At 35.9% G+C, this 18,636-nt stretch overlaps 2 protein-coding genes across 2 annotated transcripts in view; one reads left to right on the top strand and one right to left on the bottom strand.

Moving 5' to 3' along the window:
- Positions 1 to 17,840, top strand: part of LOC132192876 (dopamine receptor 1-like) — a 53,687-nt gene extending 35,847 nt beyond the window's left edge. The window contains exons 3-7 of the mRNA XM_059613064.1: positions 14,784 to 14,900; positions 15,144 to 15,442; positions 15,495 to 15,734; positions 16,213 to 16,455; positions 16,810 to 17,840. Of these exons, the coding sequence (XP_059469047.1) occupies positions 14,801 to 14,900; positions 15,144 to 15,442; positions 15,495 to 15,734; positions 16,213 to 16,455; positions 16,810 to 17,118 (1,191 nt within the window). The 5' untranslated portion in view covers positions 14,784 to 14,800 and the 3' untranslated portion in view covers positions 17,119 to 17,840. The remainder of the gene's footprint in view (positions 1 to 14,783; positions 14,901 to 15,143; positions 15,443 to 15,494; positions 15,735 to 16,212; positions 16,456 to 16,809) is intronic.
- LOC132192661 (tyrosine-protein kinase Src64B-like) lies at positions 3,233 to 11,233 on the bottom strand. The gene is made up of 8 exons (XM_059612727.1): positions 11,100 to 11,233; positions 10,977 to 11,039; positions 10,794 to 10,923; positions 4,342 to 4,443; positions 4,031 to 4,284; positions 3,835 to 3,975; positions 3,564 to 3,784; positions 3,233 to 3,508 (listed from the first exon to the last, which is right to left on the bottom strand). Exons 1-8 carry the CDS (start codon positions 11,167 to 11,169, stop codon positions 3,458 to 3,460), a joined length of 1,032 nt encoding a protein of 343 aa, XP_059468710.1. The 5' UTR covers positions 11,170 to 11,233; the 3' UTR covers positions 3,233 to 3,457.
- Positions 17,841 to 18,636: the final 796 nt, after the last annotated feature.

Raw genomic sequence — 18,636 nt, 5'->3', positions numbered from 1 at the left:
CCACTATCTCGGCGGACGATGGCAAACCATTGTTGGTGGTCAGAGTCAGAGGTCGGGCGTGCGAAAAGTTGCGGAAGTAATCGCCAGGGCAGAGCTTTGCGGCGAGCAACAATAAATGCTGCGTAAAGCAGCCGAGTAGAGAGAGATAATAAACGGCGAAAGAGCATCTGCGAGGTCTAATGGGAATAGTTTCGGCCAACCGGAATGACGGTGGAAAACAAAGAGCCCAATCTACAATAACACGCAGCAGACCCGCACGATTCAATTTCTCTCTGTCCGGCCCTCAATTAGGAAGTTCGCATCAAAGAGGGATCATTTCAAAATTCGCGGCATTCTTCGAGTAATTGGATTTTTCGCCGGATTAAAAGCGCTTTTTGCGACGGGGCCAATATTGAATATGCGTCGGCGGCAAAAAAGGGTGGTTGCTTATCCATCTTGCCAGGCTAGGCGCGCGTGTACCAAAATCCGCCGAATTTATTTTCGCATCGTCGCGGCCGGCGGCGGTTCGACCGCTTTTTAAATTGCTTCTCGGTGTCAAGCAGCCATCCCGTCTCTGGGGAATTTTCCCTCCACCCCGCCACGCGCGCACAACACACGCACTTTCCCTGCGAATTTCACTTTGCATCTATCCATCCATCCGGGTTAGCTAAAGGAAGAAGAATGGAGGCGTTAACGCGACCAAATGGGCCTCCTGTACCGTCGTGCAGGCGCTAAATGTCGTTCTCCAATCCAGCCATTATCCTATAAAGTGCTGTAATTTTGCTTCATTTTATTAGTGTTTCATACAATCTTCTCAATTTTAAAAGAAAATAAAAAGCTCATTTTTCTACATTATATGGTATCATAAAATGTAATAAAACTTGATCTTTTTAAAATAAATCTTATCAGAACAAATTTTCAATGAATATAATGGAATATAAAATGAATATGGATTTTTAGTCATAATAGGAAGAATAATAACTAGATAGTCAAATAAGTGTCTTATTCATTGTTGATATCATGAAAATTTGAATGGTTTTTAGTTTCATAAACTTAACTGTTTTTGCCATCTTTTTTTCTATAAAAATTATTTTTCCTCTCAAAGAGAGATTAATCTAGAAAATTTCTAATTTGTTTGTAATTTTTCAGGAAATAATAATTCAACCTTTATTCTAATAATAATATACAATTCTTATATAATAATGTAAGAGATATTTATGCCTTCAAAAATTTTTTAAAATTGATATTATTTTAAATTTAAATTTTTGTTGGGTATTTTGTATTTTAAAAACTTTGAAACGGTACCCTACACGACGGTCCTACCGGTGGATTTTGCGTCGTGTGTTTTTATCATGCAAACAAGGCCCGCAGGTGAGGCTGAGGCGACACGCCGCTTTGTTCCCCTGTCTAAACTGCTTTCCTCCGCTGCGCGTCAAGAGCCGACAAGAGATCGCTCAGAGCGGCAAAAAACTGCAGAATTTGATTCTATACAAAGGAGCTGCTCCGAAAGTCGAAAAGGATTATCAGTACCCGCATAATGACGTGTCAATCGATTGTTCTTCTTTCGTGCTTTCACTGAAAGAAAAAGCAGAATATTTAATATTTTATTCACACAATTTTATAATCTTTAAGAATCTTATTTATTTACAGTGAAAATATATTAAATTTTGATACTAAGTTCGATAAGTGATAATAAAGTTTTAAATAATTAATCAGCCCTTTTCATGATAATAATTTGAAATTAATTACAAATCAAAGGACCACCAAAAGCAAAAATAGTAAACTACAATAGATTTTGATTTAATTTTCTAATAAAATTTATTATTATTATATTTTATGTAATAAATAAGTTGAGGCTCATAAATACGGAAACAAACAAGCTGATTCCCAAAGAACTAAAAACTTCAAAATGCGGATTCTGTTTTTTTTTTCAATTATTTTAGAAAGTTATAGAATGAAAAACGAGAAACGTGACTTTTCCTTTCCATTCATGTGTTCTAGCAAAATATTACCTCCAGATGCGTTAGTCCGTTTAGAAAAATCATCTGTCTGACTCTTCTTCATAACGCAAAAAAAGAGCCCACTCACTCTCTCCACCCTAGTCATCCTTTTCGAGTTTCGGGGGATGAGCGTCGGAGCGAAATTTCCAACAACTTTTGCTCTTCCGCCCCGCTTGCTCGCGAGCACACATGACGCACCACCTGCGCAAATGATAAAACGATCACGACAACTTTCCTCTCCCGTCGTTCTCCCCCACACATATGCAACCGGTAGGACACCACGGGCCAACAGGCTGCATAGCCCTCGCTCCACCAGAGACGGAAAACTCGTTCCGAATTCGAGTGGAAAATAATCGGCTTTGACACGTTCGAAAACTCCAAACAATTTTTTCCAGGAAAAAGAGTTTTAATATCATTACTTTCGAGTTTTTTCTTTTTGTCAAACGCCTCAGCGGTGCTGTAATCTTTAACCTCGGACGCTATAATATTTTGCTCTCTGGAGCTGACGTTGGAAAAATTGCGTCTTCTTTTAATTCAGTGGCTGCAGCATCTTTTACGACCCCGTCGGGCAATAAACGCACACTCACGTTTCTCTCCGCCCCAAATATAAACCACCCTGACGTCCCACTGTTAATTTATATATTATAAAAGTTGCAACAAAGTAAGACAGGAGAACCCTTTTTAACTTAAGATTTTTCTTGAAATTACTTCATGATGAACTCTTATCCTCATCCTAGTTTATGAAAAGGAAATGTGAAATTTTCTCTGCATTGATAAATGTGGCTCTGTATTTCTTTGCTCGCCGCATATCCACTTTTAAAAAGAAAGGGTGGACTATTTTTCCGGCCGGCTGACCAACGGAAAACTGCCGAGTCGCCGCTTTTTGGGTCGAGCTGGAATAAAATAGCAGGGGGGAAATCAAATTTCTGCACCCAGCCGGCCAGCGGACGACAGATTGGATTTCTCGCCCTTAATCTTTCTTTTTCCTTCACCGCACAGCACTTGACGCGGAGAGATTTGTTTCGGCGGTCCAGCGTCAACGAACTTTGCTCGCTTGCAGCAAGAAAACAGCAATCGATTTTTAGATGAGACTGAAAAAACTGTGGACCCAGTCCTCATATATTTTTTGTATAGAACTGCCACAACTTTTCAAATCTTGTTCAACGTATTACAAAAAAATTCATTGAATAATAGATTTATACAGAATTTTATATCGTAAAAAAAATTTACACTGATATACTCAAAAAGAAAAGTAATTTTTTTAATGTAGTTATATGGACGTTTAATACAAATCCAAATAGAGGCTAATAAATATTTACGCAATGTGAATAAAATAAAAAATTTCCTTTTAAAGTGGTAAATTTTTAGTATATAGAGATTCTTATGAAGATAATTTAATTAATAATGTATGTAAACTATAAATATACTTGGGTTAGTGTCATTTCTTATAATAATTGAATTCCGCCATCAATCAGACATTAATAAATGCGTGGGTCAGGATTATTTTTTCCAAGCAGTTCACTGGCAATCTGTGGCAGAACAATTATTAATGAAAAAAATTAATTATTACTTTATTTGACAAACCTGCAATGAAATATGAATTAGGCCATTTTGGTTTTCTCCGTCAAGCGGAGACCCATTTTTTGTGAACTCTTGGATGAAGTACATTGGCTCGTCATTTGAGCAAACTGCATACATGGCGACCAAGTTCTTGTGGCAGAACATTTTCATCATTTCCGCCTCCTCTGAAAAGGCCTCCGGAGACCCAAGCTTTTTGACTGTCACTTGCTGGTTTTTGTTTGAACCTTCAAATAGATTAATTAAGTTAATTGCTTTTTTTAATGGTTGTTTATACCAAGCCAAACTTTCCCAACTTTGGTTAGGCATAACTGATTAGGATCAGTTTCCAACTGGTCTCTACGGTAAAGAGATAAAAAATCTACCATTTCCCTGGGACACGGTTGAGTCAACTTGCAGCAAAGGCCGGATTTGCTATCTAGATTTCAAAATAATTTAAGCTCGATATTCAATTAATTTGATTAATTTCATACCGCTGTAGGCTTTAACAATTCCTCGCACGTCTAGAAACTCGTACTTTAAGGAGATGTAGTACAGCGATTGGTCAGTGGTCGTTTTTATCTTGTAGTGTTTAACATGGTATTCCTTGTCCACTTTGTCTAGAACGCTCAAAACGTAGCCATTCGGATTGCTGTCCGAAACTCTGATAAGGAACGTCCCACGCGGATTTCCTTTCTTCAGGAGCAATTCTTTTGCCTGTTTGCGAGGGATTTTGTAGAAAAACCATCTACAGACACAAGTTAATTACACAATTTTGTAATGACAGGATTCTATAAATTTTTACTCTTCGTTCTCTATAGGGCGCTTGCTCTCCCTGATGACATAATTAGCCGGGATATATCCTGTTCGACCATTCGCCATGTGATGAACCTTCAACCAGCCTGGACTGCAAACATTTTTTTCTAATGAGCAACAAAAAGGTCTGCGCGAGAGACGTGAAATTTGCTTACACATCAAACAATGACATTATTATACCAAATTAAAGAGGCAATGTACCTTCATAAAAATTTATAATTTCCTGCTTTAAAAATTAATTAAATTAATTATTAAAAAAAAATAATAATAATAATAATACGTGACTGAAGTTAGCGATAGCGATAGCGATGCTAGCTACAGAAAAAAGCAGGGTGCCAACCTAAGAAATGTGGTAGTTGATATAAACACAATAATAATAGAAATGAAATGAAACCACCCTCTCAGAAACGCAGCAGGCGGCTTAAAATGTTTCTTAATGACCCATATATCAGTTCCCGTTGTAAAAAACATTTGCATCCCCATACCGGAAATAAATTAAAAAATAAAAGATTTTCACCCTGCACTTTATCCGTGAAAAATCAAAGTTTTCTAAATTTAATTAAAACCCACCCTTTCACGGGGTTCAAATTCACCATACTGACGTAAAAATTGACGAGAAATAAGATTTCGAGCTAAAAAACTTTTGCATGTCACCCCTTCATCCCCTAATTTCGTTTTTTAAAATTTGAAGGGTGGTTTCGGTCAAAACCCACCCCCTCAGTAACAAGTTATGTGGCTTAAAATGTTCCTTTTTGGCCCTGTTATCAATTTCCATTGTAAAAAACATTTGCATCCCCATACCGGAATTAAATTAAAAAATAAAAGATTTTCACCCTGCACTTTTATCCGTGAAAAATCAAAGTTTTCTAAATTTAATTAAAACCCACCCTTTCACGGGGTTCATATTCACCATACTGACGTAAAAATTGACGAGAAATAAGATTTCGAGCTAAAAAACTTTTGCATGTCACCCCTTCATCCCCTAATTTCGTATTTTAAAATTTGAAGGGTGGTTTCGGTCAAAACCCACCCTCTCAGTAACAAGTTATGTGGCTTAAAATGTTCCTTTCTAGCCCTGTTATCAATTTCTATTGTAAAAAACATTTGCATCCCCATACCGGAATTAAATTAAAAAATAAAAGATTTTCACCCTGCACTTTATCCGTGAAAAATCAAAGTTTTCTAAATTTAATTAAAACCCACCCTTTCACGGGGTTCAAATTCACCATACTGACGTAAAAATTGACGAGAAATAAGATTTCGAGCTAAAAAACTTTTGCATGTCACCCCTTCATCCCCTAATTTCGTTTTTTAAAATTTGAAGGGTGGTTTCGGTCAAAACCCACCCCCTCAGTAACAAGTTATGTGGCTTAAAATGTTCCTTTTTGGCCCTGTTATCAATTTCCATTGTAAAAAACATTTGCATCCCCATACCGGAATTAAATTAAAAAATAAAAGATTTTCACCCTGCACTTTTATCCGTGAAAAATCAAAGTTTTCTAAATTTAATTAAAACCCACCCTTTCACGGGGTTCATATTCACCATACTGACGTAAAAATTGACGAGAAATAAGATTTCGAGCTAAAAAACTTTTGCATGTCACCCCTTCATCCCCTAATTTCGTATTTTAAAATTTGAAGGGTGGTTTCGGTCAAAACCCACCCTCTCAGTAACAAGTTATGTGGCTTAAAATGTTCCTTTCTAGCCCTGTTATCAATTTCTATTGTAAAAAACATTTGCATCCCCATACCGGAATTAAATTAAAAAATAAAAGATTTTCACCCTGCACTTTATCCGTGAAAAATCAAAGTTTTCTAAATTTAAATAAAACCCACCCTTTCACGGGGTTCATATTCACCATACTGACGTAAAAATTGACGAGAAATAAGATTTCGAGCTAAAAAACTTTTGCATGTCACCCCTTCATCCCCTAATTTCGTATTTTAAAATTTGAAGGGTGGTTTCGGTCAAAACCCACCCTCTCAGTAACAAGTTATGTGGCTTAAAATGTTCCTTTTTGGCCCTGTTATCAATTTCCGTTGTAAAAAACATTTGTATCCCCATACCGGAATTAAATTAAAAAATAAAAGATTTTCACCCTGCACTTTATCCGTGAAAAATAAATGTTATCTAAATTTAATTAAAACCCACCCTTTCACGGGGTTCATATTCACCATACTGACGTAAAAATTGACGAGAAATAAGATTTCGAGCTAAAAAACTTTTGCATGTCACCCCTTCATCCCCTAATTTCGTATTTTAAAATTTGAAGGGTGGTTTCGTTTAAAACCCACCCCCTCAGTAACAAGTTATGTGGCTTAAAATGTTCCTTTTTGGCCCTGTTATCAGTTTCAAATGTAAAAAACATTTGCATCCCCATACCGGAATTAAATTAAAAAATAAACGATTTTCACCCTGCACTTTGTGCGCAAAAAAATAAAATATTCTAAATTAAACTAAAACCCACCCTCTTACAAGGTTCATATTCACCATTCTGACGTAAAAAATGACAAGAAACAAGATTTCGAGCTAAAAAACTTTTGCGTGTCACCCCTTCATTCCCTATTTTCAATTTTAAAATTTTGAGGGGTGGTTTCGGTCAAAACCCACCCTCTCAGTAACAAGTTATGTGGCTTAAAATGTTCCTCTTGGACCCTGTTATCAGTTTCAAATGTAAAAAACATTTGCATCCCCATACCGGAATTAAATTAAAAAATAAAAGATTTTCACCCTCCACTTTAACCGTGAAATATCAATGTTATCTAAATTTACATAAAACCCACCCTCTCACGGGGTTCATATTCACCATACTGACGTAAAAAATGACGAGAAACAAGATTTCGAGCTGAAAAACTTTTGCATGTCACCCCTTCATCCCCTATTTTCGAAATTTAAAATTTGAGGGGTGGTTTCGGTCAAAACCCACCCTCTCAGTAACAAGTTATGTGGCTTAAAATGTTCCTCTTTGACCCTGTTATCAGTTTCAAATGTAAAAAATATTTGCATCCCCATACCGGAATAAAATTAAAAAATAGAATATTTTCACCCTGCATTTTGTGCATGAAAAATTAAAATTTAAGTTATGTGGCTCAAAATTTTCCTCTTTTACCCTCCTATCAGTTTGTCCGTCATATCAAACATTTGCATCCCCATACGGGAATTTTGAAATAAATTTTAAATACATTTTAACTAATTATCGTATTGAGGTAGAACTTCTTTACGGAGGGTGGGTTCGTGGTGTTTTTAAAGACTTTTTCCTTGATAGTTTTGGTGATCTTCAAGCTATTAATTGTTTTAGAAAAAAAATATCCTTCTGTATGTGTTTCGGCTGCTGGCTGCTGCCGAAATTTTTTTGAATACAATTACTACACAAAATAATTTTGTCATCAATACAGTAATTTGTTGTAAACGCTTTTTATATCCATTTTTTACAAAAATTTGAATAATAAAATAATTTTGAAGCTCATGAATTATGTTTGCAGGCGCATCATAAACATATTGTTGTATTGTCATATTATTTTTGGCTAACATTAAGCAACTCGAAAAACACAATCCGACTTAAATTCAAATTATTTATCCGCGCCTTCTCAATTTTATTCGCGAGGAAACAACAATCAAACCCTTTTCTCCTCAAATATTTTGTTTTATATTAGGCCTCATCCCCAAATGATATTATAATAATATTAATCAATATTTTCCTCGTGATTTTTTTTTTCAAATTTTTGGGTTAGAATAATGAAAAAAAGAAATTATGATATTCTTATATGTTTCACGGAAAAATCAATCAACCAATTTCAAACCACAACGGTCCATTATTCATATAATTTTCAACCAAAATGAGAATTGCAGCCCAATTTCTTCTTTTTTTTTCATTATTGAAATCAACGCACATATCTGTTCAGCCATATTTCTAGATTTTTCTACGAAAAATCTGTTGCGTGGGCCCCATTTATTATTCCTTTTTTTTATTAATATTAAGCAATCTCTACAAGTCTACAGGTTGAAAAATTTTCACTTTTTTTACTTTTAAATATTTAAATAACTGTAGAATGCACTCTAGGGTGAGATGGTATTCAATGGAATTTATGAATGATATAAATTTCTTTCAGGTTAAGAACGAATAATTTTGTATACGTACATATTTTACTCTTGTTAAGATAAGTTTTTCTTGAACAGTTTCAGTAAAACTTTTTGCAGAAAAAATATTTAATAATTATTTATCTTGGTTGTTTAACAGTCCATTTTGAAAGTAGATTAGTAAAAAATTAATACACGAACGAGGCCGTTTAAAAAAAAAGAATGCTATTTTAAGCAATAACAATAATTTACAGATTGATACAATAATTTCAGGTGTGGGGATGCAATAGATATTCTCTACAGAAACTGAAACAGGGGTCAAACTGTAACATTTTGAGTCAGTTTTTGGTTGCCGCAGAGGGTGTGTTCCGTGGGTTCTTGACGAAACCACTATAAAAAATTTTTGGAATAAGCAGCGGAAGAGGTGAGATGAAATCATTTTTTTATCTCAGATTCTTCTTTCTCGTCATTTTTTATTATGACAAACTTGTGAATATGAATTCTATAAGAGGATGGGCTTCACTAAGATTTTAAAAAAAAAATTCAAAAGTGAAAATCTATAAATTTTTCTTATATTCAGTAAGAGGGATGCATTTGATATTCCCCACGAAAACTGATAAAAGAGTCAAAGAGTAACATTGAAGGTCGTAGTTTTGGTGCCTAAAAGGGCGGGTTATTGCCGAAACCACCCCTCAAAATTTTAAAATTGAAATTAGGGGATGAAGGGGTGACATGCAAAAGTTTTTCAGCTCAAAATCTTGTTTTTTGTCATTTTTTACGTCAGTATTAAGAATATGAACCCCGTGAGAGGGTGGGTTTTATTTAAATTTAGATAACATTGATTTTTCACGGATAAAGTGGAGGGTGAAAATCTTTTATTTTTTAATTTAATTCCGGTATGGGAATGCAAATGTTTTTACATTGAAAACTGATGACATGGTCAAAGAGGAACATTTTAAGCCACATAACTTGTTACTGAGAGGGTGGGATTTGACCGAAACCACCCCTTAAAATTTTAAAATTGTAATTAGGGGATGAAGGGGTGACATGCAAAAGTTTTTCAGCTCAAAATCTTGTTTTTTGTCATTTTTTACGTCAGTATTAAGAATATGAACCCCGTGAGAGGGTGGGTTTTATTTAAATTTAGATAACATTGATTTTTCACGGATAAAGTGCAGGGTGAAAATCTTTTATTTTTTAATTTAATTCCGGTATGGGAATGCAAATGTTTTTACATTGAAAACTGATGACATGGTCAAAGAGGAACATTTTAAGCCACATAACTTGTTACTGAGAGGGTGGGATTTGACCGAAACCACCCCTTAAAATTTTAAAATTGTAATTAGGGGATGAAGGGGTGACATGCAAAAGTTTTTCAGCTCAAAATCTTGTTTTTCGTCATTTTTTACGTCAGTATTAAGAATATGAACCCCGTGAGAGGGTGGGTTTTATTTAAATTTAGATAACATTGATTTTTCACGGATAAAGTGGAGGGTGAAAATCTTTTATTTTTTAATTTAATTCCGGTATGGGGATGCAAATGTTTTTTACGTCGAAAAATGATAACAGGGTCAAAGAAGAACATTTTAAGCCACATAACTTGTTACTGAGAGGGTGGGTTTTGACCGAAACCACCCCTCAAATTTTCAATTTCGAAAATAGGGGATGAAGGGGTGACATGCAAAAGTTTTTCAGCTCAACATCTTGTTTCTCGTCATTTTTTACGTCAGTATGGTGAATATGAACCCCGTGAGAGGGTGGGTTTTATTTAAATTTAGATAACATTGATTTTTCACGGATAAAGTGGAGGGTGAAAATCTTTTATTTTTTAATTTAATTCCGGTATGGGGATGCAAATGTTTTTTACGTCGAAAAATGATAACAGGGTCAAAGAAGAACATTTTAAGCCACATAACTTGTTACTGAGAGGGTGGGTTTTGACCTAAACTATTAATATTGTGTTTGAATCAACCTCCAAATTTCTTAGGTTGGCACCCTGCTTTTTTCCGTCGCTGCTAACGCTATCGCTATCGCTAACTTCAGTCAGGTATAATAATTGTGAATAAATAATATTATTTTCCAGAGTTTTTTTTATTTAGAGTAAAATTTGTCAACAACTTTCAATTAAAAAGACCATAAAATTTCACGATGAATAAATTTATTACGTCATTACAGTTAGGAAATATTAAATTATTACTGGGAAATTTAAAATATTAGAATGGAAAAGTAGCAATTTTCCACAAATGATCAATTAATTGTAATTTTAATATAAATTTTAATCATAGCAACTTTGAAAACAAAATTAGATTTTTTGGGGTTTAAAATATAAAATTATTCAAAAATTTGAATAACAATGTTCTCACTCTGATTCGTCAACGACGACCATCCTGTCATTCCGATTGAATGAGATATCCCCCTTCTCCTCGGCATGGAAGTTATGAATGCCGATCACTACCTTTTGACCAGCTTGCACTGGAGGATTTGACAGAATATCTGAACCGAAAGCGGAAAATTAATTAAATTGAATCTTAAACGTCATTTCATACTATAGTTTGGTTTACTTCCAAAGGGCCTCAAAGTCTGGTAGATGTTGTTACTTCCTCGTCGCACTGAATTTAAAAAAAATCATGATGATTGAATTGATACTTTTAACACTTTTAACAACATACCTGGTCCATCGTCGAGGAACAAACTGCTTGGACGATGCTGCTCTCTGTATCTGCTGTAACAGCCACCCATTTTCAAAACCGCTCACAGAAACAGTACTGCGTTCAATAAAAAGAAAATCCAAACACCAAGATAAATATGGCGTTTCCAGATTGGAGCAATCTTGGCTGCGTATTTGATAATAGAAACTTCCTTGTTTGTGATAAATAATCGCGCCACAATGCAATTTCCTTTGAATTAATAAAATGAAAAAAAAAACATAATGAGAAAATAAATAAAAAATTAAATATTTGTCTTGAATTTCTTGAAATGAAACCACAAATTTCCGTCAATCTCACTTTTCAGTGAATCATCCATTAGTCATAACTATAGAGAGTGCTCCATTTTATTTTCCCTATAGGCACTTCTTGATCAATCAACCGGATAATTTAACTTCAAATGAAAAACATCGCCTCATGTAAAAGTATTCAAAATGAATTCAACATTATGCCCTTTGATATATTATTACGCTTTTGACGTCAGTGCACTTTGATCAGCAGCCGTGCGATTACATATAAACTCGCTGGCTTGCTCATATATGACCAAATTCTGCCCTTTCTCAACTCTCGCTTTCGCTGAGCTCTTTGGTGCGATTTGCATTTGGCGGCAGCGCCATGGCCATTGACCGCGGGAGCAGCCGCCGGTGCGCCGCGGGCCTGCATAATTTCCATCTCTCGTTTCTCAATCGTCGCCCCAACACAAACACACACGTCCCTTTGCGCGCGGACCGCGAATATGCAAATTTGGAACGTGTATCGACCTGGGCTGCCAAGGGAACCGCAAAAACTAGTGAACATAGCTCAAGTGGACACGCTAGGTTTACATTTCGAAACTCGAAACTGAGGCGAATCAAGTCATCAGAAAATGCATTTAAAAAATTTAAAGGATTAATTTTGATATTTTGATAAATAGCTCCTTCCTTATTTAGTAAAAAGTAAAAAAAGGTGACAAGATTCTGAATATTAATTAAATTTATAGCTTTCTCTTAGAATCCGTTCTGGATTTATGAAAAATAATATAAAAAATTTCATTAATACTGTATTATCTAAATTTATAGTTCTTCTTTTTAAATTTTTTAACATCATTACTTATCAAGTGCTAGAAACATCCGCTTTTTCGTTAAAAAAAATTATATTTATTAATCTAGAATATATAATTGTTCTAATTTCTAAAACACTAAAAGAACATGCTGTGGTGGGTCACACGTCCTTGTCAATGGCAATTTAATTTAAAGCTATCAAACAATTTTTGTTGCCATTTATTTTAAAGAAGCAATGCCAACTTCAAAATTTCCTGGCCTAAATGTATGTCTGGTTGTAAAAATAATCATTAACTAAATTTCTTGGAATCTTCAGTCTAGCGTCACATTTTCCACAATAATTCTACCTTTGATGTACAAAATGTTATTGCAAATGTGGCTATTCTAAGAAGGCCCTAGCTCTTGTGCCTCCACACGTATAATTTGAAGGGCATTTCGCTTCCAATAACCGATCTCGTCCACATAATCCGTGGTGATCGATGGACCGTCCGTTCGGCGAAGCAGTTGTGGGTGTCTGATGCCCGAGATGTCACTCACCCGTTATTTGAGGCGCGCCGTCGAGAATGCGATACGGATACATTTCGCGTGTATAAAGAGGGTCGCATCCTTTTAAGTGCTTGTCTCAAAGCGACCGGGCGATGCGAAAAGGAAGCTGCGGCGATGGCTCGGGGCTGCTTTGCCCACACAAGAGTGAAATGTGCTACATATTAAATTCATCATCCCTAACATTATACTGACATATTTTACAGATTAAATACTTTTTCCGAAAAACAAAAATCTGAAGGTTAAATTGAAAAAGAGGTGGAGAATAAAATTGTTAAATCAAATAATTTTTGAAAAATCGTAACGTAACAGTTCAATGCTTAAAAAAAATCCAAATTAAATACTAAAAGATGAAAGAAATTAATTATCACAAAATTTATATCCATTGCCGATTCATTAATTTACAATTTCTTTTAGTTTCTTTAGAATGGAGAAAAAAATAAATAGTGGGATATTTTTTATCCCACTTGAAATGTATAGCTCACTGATATTTTATGTTTTCTCTTCTGAACGGAAACTTATTCCCTGCGGACCATTACAGAAAGCAAAAGAGCAACCAGTGTGGAGTTGTTAAATGACCGTCGCGACCTCGAGCGCAGTGAATCAAGATGGGCAAGTGAATAAAAAATTCGCAACCGTAAAAGGAAATCAATCGTGCCCTTTTTTCTCTCTCTCTCTCTCTCTCTCTCTTTCTACCTCGCGATTTATAACCATTAGGCAGGTTTGAAGGCAGCAGTTAAGTTAACGAGGCGTCGCAAAGCATAATGCGGCCCGACGATGACAAGATCCGTCATCCGCGAGCCCGATCGATGACAACTGAGCAGGGATCGCCTTTTCTCGTTCAACTTCTGAATACATTATTTCTGGGACACAAATTCGCTTTTAACGGTGGCAATTCTTGCGGGAATTTCAAAAGCGCGCTGTTTTGTCATGATATGTGACACGGACAGGTGCTGAGAGAATTGAGCTCAGCCCTGAAGAGCCCCAGATATTCTATTTCTAAAGGGTTACAATCTTATCTGAATTCATCGATGCAAAAAGGAAATTCAGACAAATAATTCATTTTGTTTAAAACAAATCAAAATTAGACTAATTTTTTTTTAAGAAATAAAAAATTTAAAGAAGAAGTAAATACTTCTAGCTCTCTCGAATTTTAATTAAGTTTTCTGACATATTTCCATCACAATTTGACCATATAAATAAGTTTTTAAATTGCACTGAATGTTTCTAAAATGCAGCCTGATGGAATTGTGTGTAGTGTGCGTTAATGGAATTTAAAGTTTTTATAGGAACAAACCAAAATTCCATTAATGCATTGCAAAAATATAAAACATTCAAAATATTTTCCAAGAAAAATGTAAAAACTTCAAAGTTTTCAGTAATCTTTTAATAATATAATTAATTTGATGAGTCAAACGATCCAGATCAGTTCTTGAGTCCAAATTGATAAGTTTCAGGACGAAGTTTGTTCAAGGTGAAAGCCATTATCGTAGAGTCGTTCGCGTAAATAAATTTAAATTATATGGCCTCAACCACTTATACTTGTGAACTTTTTCCACTTTTTGTTACAATAATGGCCTTACAACTTTCATTATCTGCAAATTACAAAACTTTAAGCTTTTAAAAGTTTTCAAACATTCCATCAAATATTAAAGAATCATGACAATTAACGTTCTCGGAAATGTTACTCGCTCGTAATTTTTTCTCTTCGAGGGTGTCTTTTTTGAAGCCATCGGCATCATCCCTCACAATGACCCTGCTCTTTTTCTCTTTTAACAGCCTCCTGATATCCCAATAAAAAGTGACACCATTTCCGTGGCAAATTGCACTCGCCGTAAAGTTGAGCGCCGATGCCGCTCTCTTTAAGACCCATTAATTGTTTTTAATCATGGAGGGTCTGCCCGCGAGAGTAAAGGGGATGTGCTCCGAATCCGAACGCGTAAACTAGATTCCACTCTCATTAATCAAAATTTATTTTCGCGCGTGGCCCCTTTCCCGTGCATACTCGATCAATCTTGCTTGAAAATCGATTCGCTTATTAATTAACGTCTGTGTCGGTTTTCAGGGGTTGACAGTGCATATATGGAGGGCAACAACAGCACCACCATTGTGTTGGACGGCGGGGGTGGCGAGGACCCTGATGCGGACGACCCCTTCTCCCTTCTCTTTCTAATTTTCCTTGGTATGCCAAAAATAATTTCTTAAAAAGTTTGAAATTTTTTTCTAAATGGTATAAAAATTCTCGTAAAAAATAAATAAATAAAAGGCTAGCTTTGATTCATTTCCTCTAAAAATTTTATTCAGTAATTGAATTTTTATATTTTGAAGTAAAAAATTTCAATATTACTTTTTCATTTTTTTTTTATAAAAAAAACTATTTTTGAAAATTTAAAATAATAATTCAAAATTTAATTTGTAATTTTAGGCACATTGATTGTCCTGCTAATCACATTGTCAATCGCCGGAAACGCTCTAGTCTGCGCTGCAATCTTCACAGACCGCAGTTTGCGCAAAATCGGCAACCTTTTCCTCGCCTCCCTGGCGATCGCCGACGCCTTCGTCGCCGCCCTCGTGATGACCTTCGCTGGGGTCAACGACCTGCTCGGCTACTGGCCGTTCGGGGCTCAGTTTTGCGACACTTGGGTCGCCTTCGACGTCATGTGCTCGACGGCGTCCATTCTCAACTTGTGCGCCATCTCCCTGGACCGGTACATCCACATAAAGGTATGCACCCTTTCTCAGGGTAGGATGTGATAATTATCGTGACCTTTCATAGGACCCTCTGCGTTACGGCCGCTGGGTCACTCGGAGGGTGGTTTGCGCCCTGATTGCCGGAGTGTGGCTTTTGGCCGCCCTGATTAGTTTCGTGCCCATCTCCTTCAACCTCCACCGGCCACCTTTGAGCGAGTTGGTCCCGGTGACAGCTGATGGCCTGCCGACCTGCGCTCTTGACCTGACACCCACCTACGCTGTTGTCTCCTCATGCATCAGTTTTATTGTGCCCTGCGTCGTCATGGTAAAAAATAAATAAAAAAAACATTTATTTGCTATTAAAAATTAAATGTTATTTTTTTTAGTTATGAAAAATTAAATTCAATTTAAATCATTTTTATTTTATAAAAAATTTTAAAGAGATTTTTTTTCAATCCTTTAGATATAATTCTACAAAATCAGAATGTATTCTGAAAAAATTATTTTATTTTTTATTTTTGCAAATTATTATAATTTTATTTCAACAACCAGGAAAACAAACACATCCAAAGTGTTGTTAATAACTTTATTGTAAATTTCTCGAGATCCTTAGAGTTACCTGTATAATTATCTATTTTTTTATGGAACATGGCAACCACAATTCCCGGAGGAAAAAATAATACTAAAAAATCAACAATTAACGTTGTTATTTCCAGTTTTATCTCAAAAATTAAGCTTTACATTTTTGAACTACTTTCAAGTGATTTGAATATTTAAAATTATAAAACGTTGTCAATTTTCAGGTCGGCATTTACATTCGGCTTTACTTGTACGCACAGCGCCACGTCAAGAGCATTCGCGCGGTGACGCGGCCGATGCACGTGAATGGCGCCGCTGTGGCGCCGCCGTGCCACGTGTCAGACCACAAAGCGGCCATCACAGTCGGCATCATCATGGGCGTGTTCCTCGTCTGCTGGGTTCCTTTCTTCGTGGTCAACATTGTGGCCGCGTTTTGCAAGACTTGCATTCCTGACATAGCATTTAAGGTAAAGATAAACAAAAAAAAAAATTGCCCAAATTTCAAACTTTAAAAAAAATCAACGTAGAAAGAAAACAAAAAAATTTAACACTGAATTGTGCTTAATTGATAAAATTGAAGTGAAATAAGAAACCAAACTTTATTGGAACTTTTAATTTGAATTAAATGCTATAATATATTTGCAGCGGACACTTTTTGGCTTAAAAATATTATTTAATTTAATTTTGTTTAAACTAATCAAATTATGAGAAATAAATGAAGAAAATTTAGTATTTAGCAGTATTAAGAATTCATAACTTTCCCTTTCCTCAAAACATTTTAAAGTGTATGTGAAATAATTTCAAAATGAAATTTTTAACAGATTCTGACGTGGCTGGGCTATTCAAACAGCGCATTCAACCCGGTTATCTACTCGATTTTCAACACCGAGTTCCGAGAAGCCTTCCGCCGCATCTTGGTAGCGCACGCTGGGCCTCTGTGCTGTTGTTGCTGCAACCAGTACGAGGTGGTCGCCCGTCGGCGGGCCCAGGCCGATTTCGGGCCCCCCGCCCGCCGCTCGGGGCCCCCCAGTGCAAACGAGCACACGGCCTTCGAGCCGCTGCGGCCGAGCCGAGTCGAGTCGGCCGCCGAGCTGGACGAGGCGGACCCGACCAAGGCCGTCGACATCTGACCCGCAACCGACCAATCCGAGTGCACCACCACGATTTAGGTGCGGAGAAAAAAAAAACGCTTTTAAATGTGAGAAAAAAATGACAATTTGTTGAAAATTCGGTGTACCTAATATAAAACTAGTGTTCTATTTGCAATAATTTTTCGTTGAAAGAGTAAAAATGTATGGAATATTCAAGAGTGGATAAATATGAATGTATTTCTGTCAAATGTGGAAAAGGAAAAATTAATTCTAGTCCTTGATGAATGTGATACGCCCAGGTCTGCTGTGCCAAAACCTGTTGTACCTATTAATATAATGTTACAATGTTAAATAAAAAACTGAAGTGTCCCTCTCGATGTCATATCACTCAGAAACGAAGCTATTCAGGGTAAACCTGCATTTTTGGGAAGAAGTGAATGAAAAAAATTTAAGCGAAGAGCAATATGCTGCTATATAAATATATATTTGAAGTGTTTATGTGTAGATTCTTATGCATGTTTGGCGTTTTCGTTGATCTATATAGTTGTTGAAAGGAAAAATCAATTCACAAATCTATTTCATGGTCTTCTTGCCGCTCTCCTCCGTTAGGGAAATATGCAGGTATTTAAAAATGATTTGACGTAGTTCAAAGAAGAGGGAATTTCCGAAGAGACTGGGTTGCTCAAAGAGTTCTACGTGACCAAAAAATGCATAGATGTTAAAATATGGAAAACTATAAAGAGGAGGTTTTGTTGTAATAAACTGACGTGCCAAAAATCACGATTGTCATTGACTTTCATTATCCTTAACATCTGCCGTTGAATTTTATTTTTCGATTTCGTGTATGAAAATGTCCTGTTGCGTGAAAGGAAATGAGCAAATGCAACCAGGTAGGCAACCGGCGTGACGCAAATGTCATGCGGATGGCCTAGAGTCCGCCACAGCAGGCGTTATCTTGATGAATGGTTCCGAACCATCAACAATTCTTACCAAATTTTTAATATTAAATAAACTTGTTTAATTTAATACTTAATTCAATTTCTTATAGCATAATAAATTAAAAGTGTTGTAAAAACCAGGTAAAAACGAGCCAGTTTAGTAATTAAAAAAAGAAATTTAATTCGAGCCAAATCTACTTGCTTAAAAATTGAAGTTTGATAATATTTATATAAGGACGTTTTAAAAAATTCAGAAAATTTGATTTTCATTGTTATCTGTAGGTTCCTTTTTCTCATTCGCTGAGTTGTGAACAGTGGCTCTTTCGGCTGGCGGGTGCAGGAACCACTTTCAACTCCGATCTGTTGCGTGGCGCGACCACTCGGTCGTCTCTCGAATCTCAACTCGCTGTCGAGGTACAGGGTTTAGCGTCTGGGAATTGTTTAGCAATATGCTCGATGGTACAGAGAACAGGCAATAAATGAGCCGATTGAATGTAAATTATGTTTTGTGTATTTAGCTAGAGGTGATTATTCTTGAAAGAAATCCTGTTTTTATTCCATTCCATCATCGGAGTTTGATTGAACTTTTATCAAATAAAAATTTTCCCAATTGAAAAGA

The sequence above is a fragment of the Neocloeon triangulifer genome, unplaced genomic scaffold (genome assembly GCF_031216515.1).
Source record: "Neocloeon triangulifer isolate White Clay Creek 2 clone unplaced genomic scaffold, ASM3121651v1 ptg000003l, whole genome shotgun sequence".
Classification (NCBI taxonomy): Eukaryota; Metazoa; Arthropoda; class Insecta; order Ephemeroptera; family Baetidae; genus Neocloeon; species Neocloeon triangulifer.
The sequence above is the reverse complement of the archived record's forward strand: the minus strand, read 5'-3'. Positions and strand labels throughout refer to the sequence as shown.

Bases quoted from the DNA above. Each gene is read 5' to 3' on its own strand.
- LOC132192661 (XM_059612727.1), bottom strand. From the start codon at position 11,169: ATGGGTGGCTGTTACAGCAGATACAGAGAGCAGCATCGTCCAAGCAGT. The intron at 11,040-11,099 runs GTATGTTGTTAA...TTTTAAATTCAG, and splicing joins GTTCCTCGACGATGGACCAG to TGCGACGAGGAAGTAACAAC. The intron at 4,444-10,793 runs GTGAGAACATTG...AAATGTTTGCAG, and splicing joins GTCGTCGTTGACGAATCAGA to TCCAGGCTGGTTGAAGGTTC.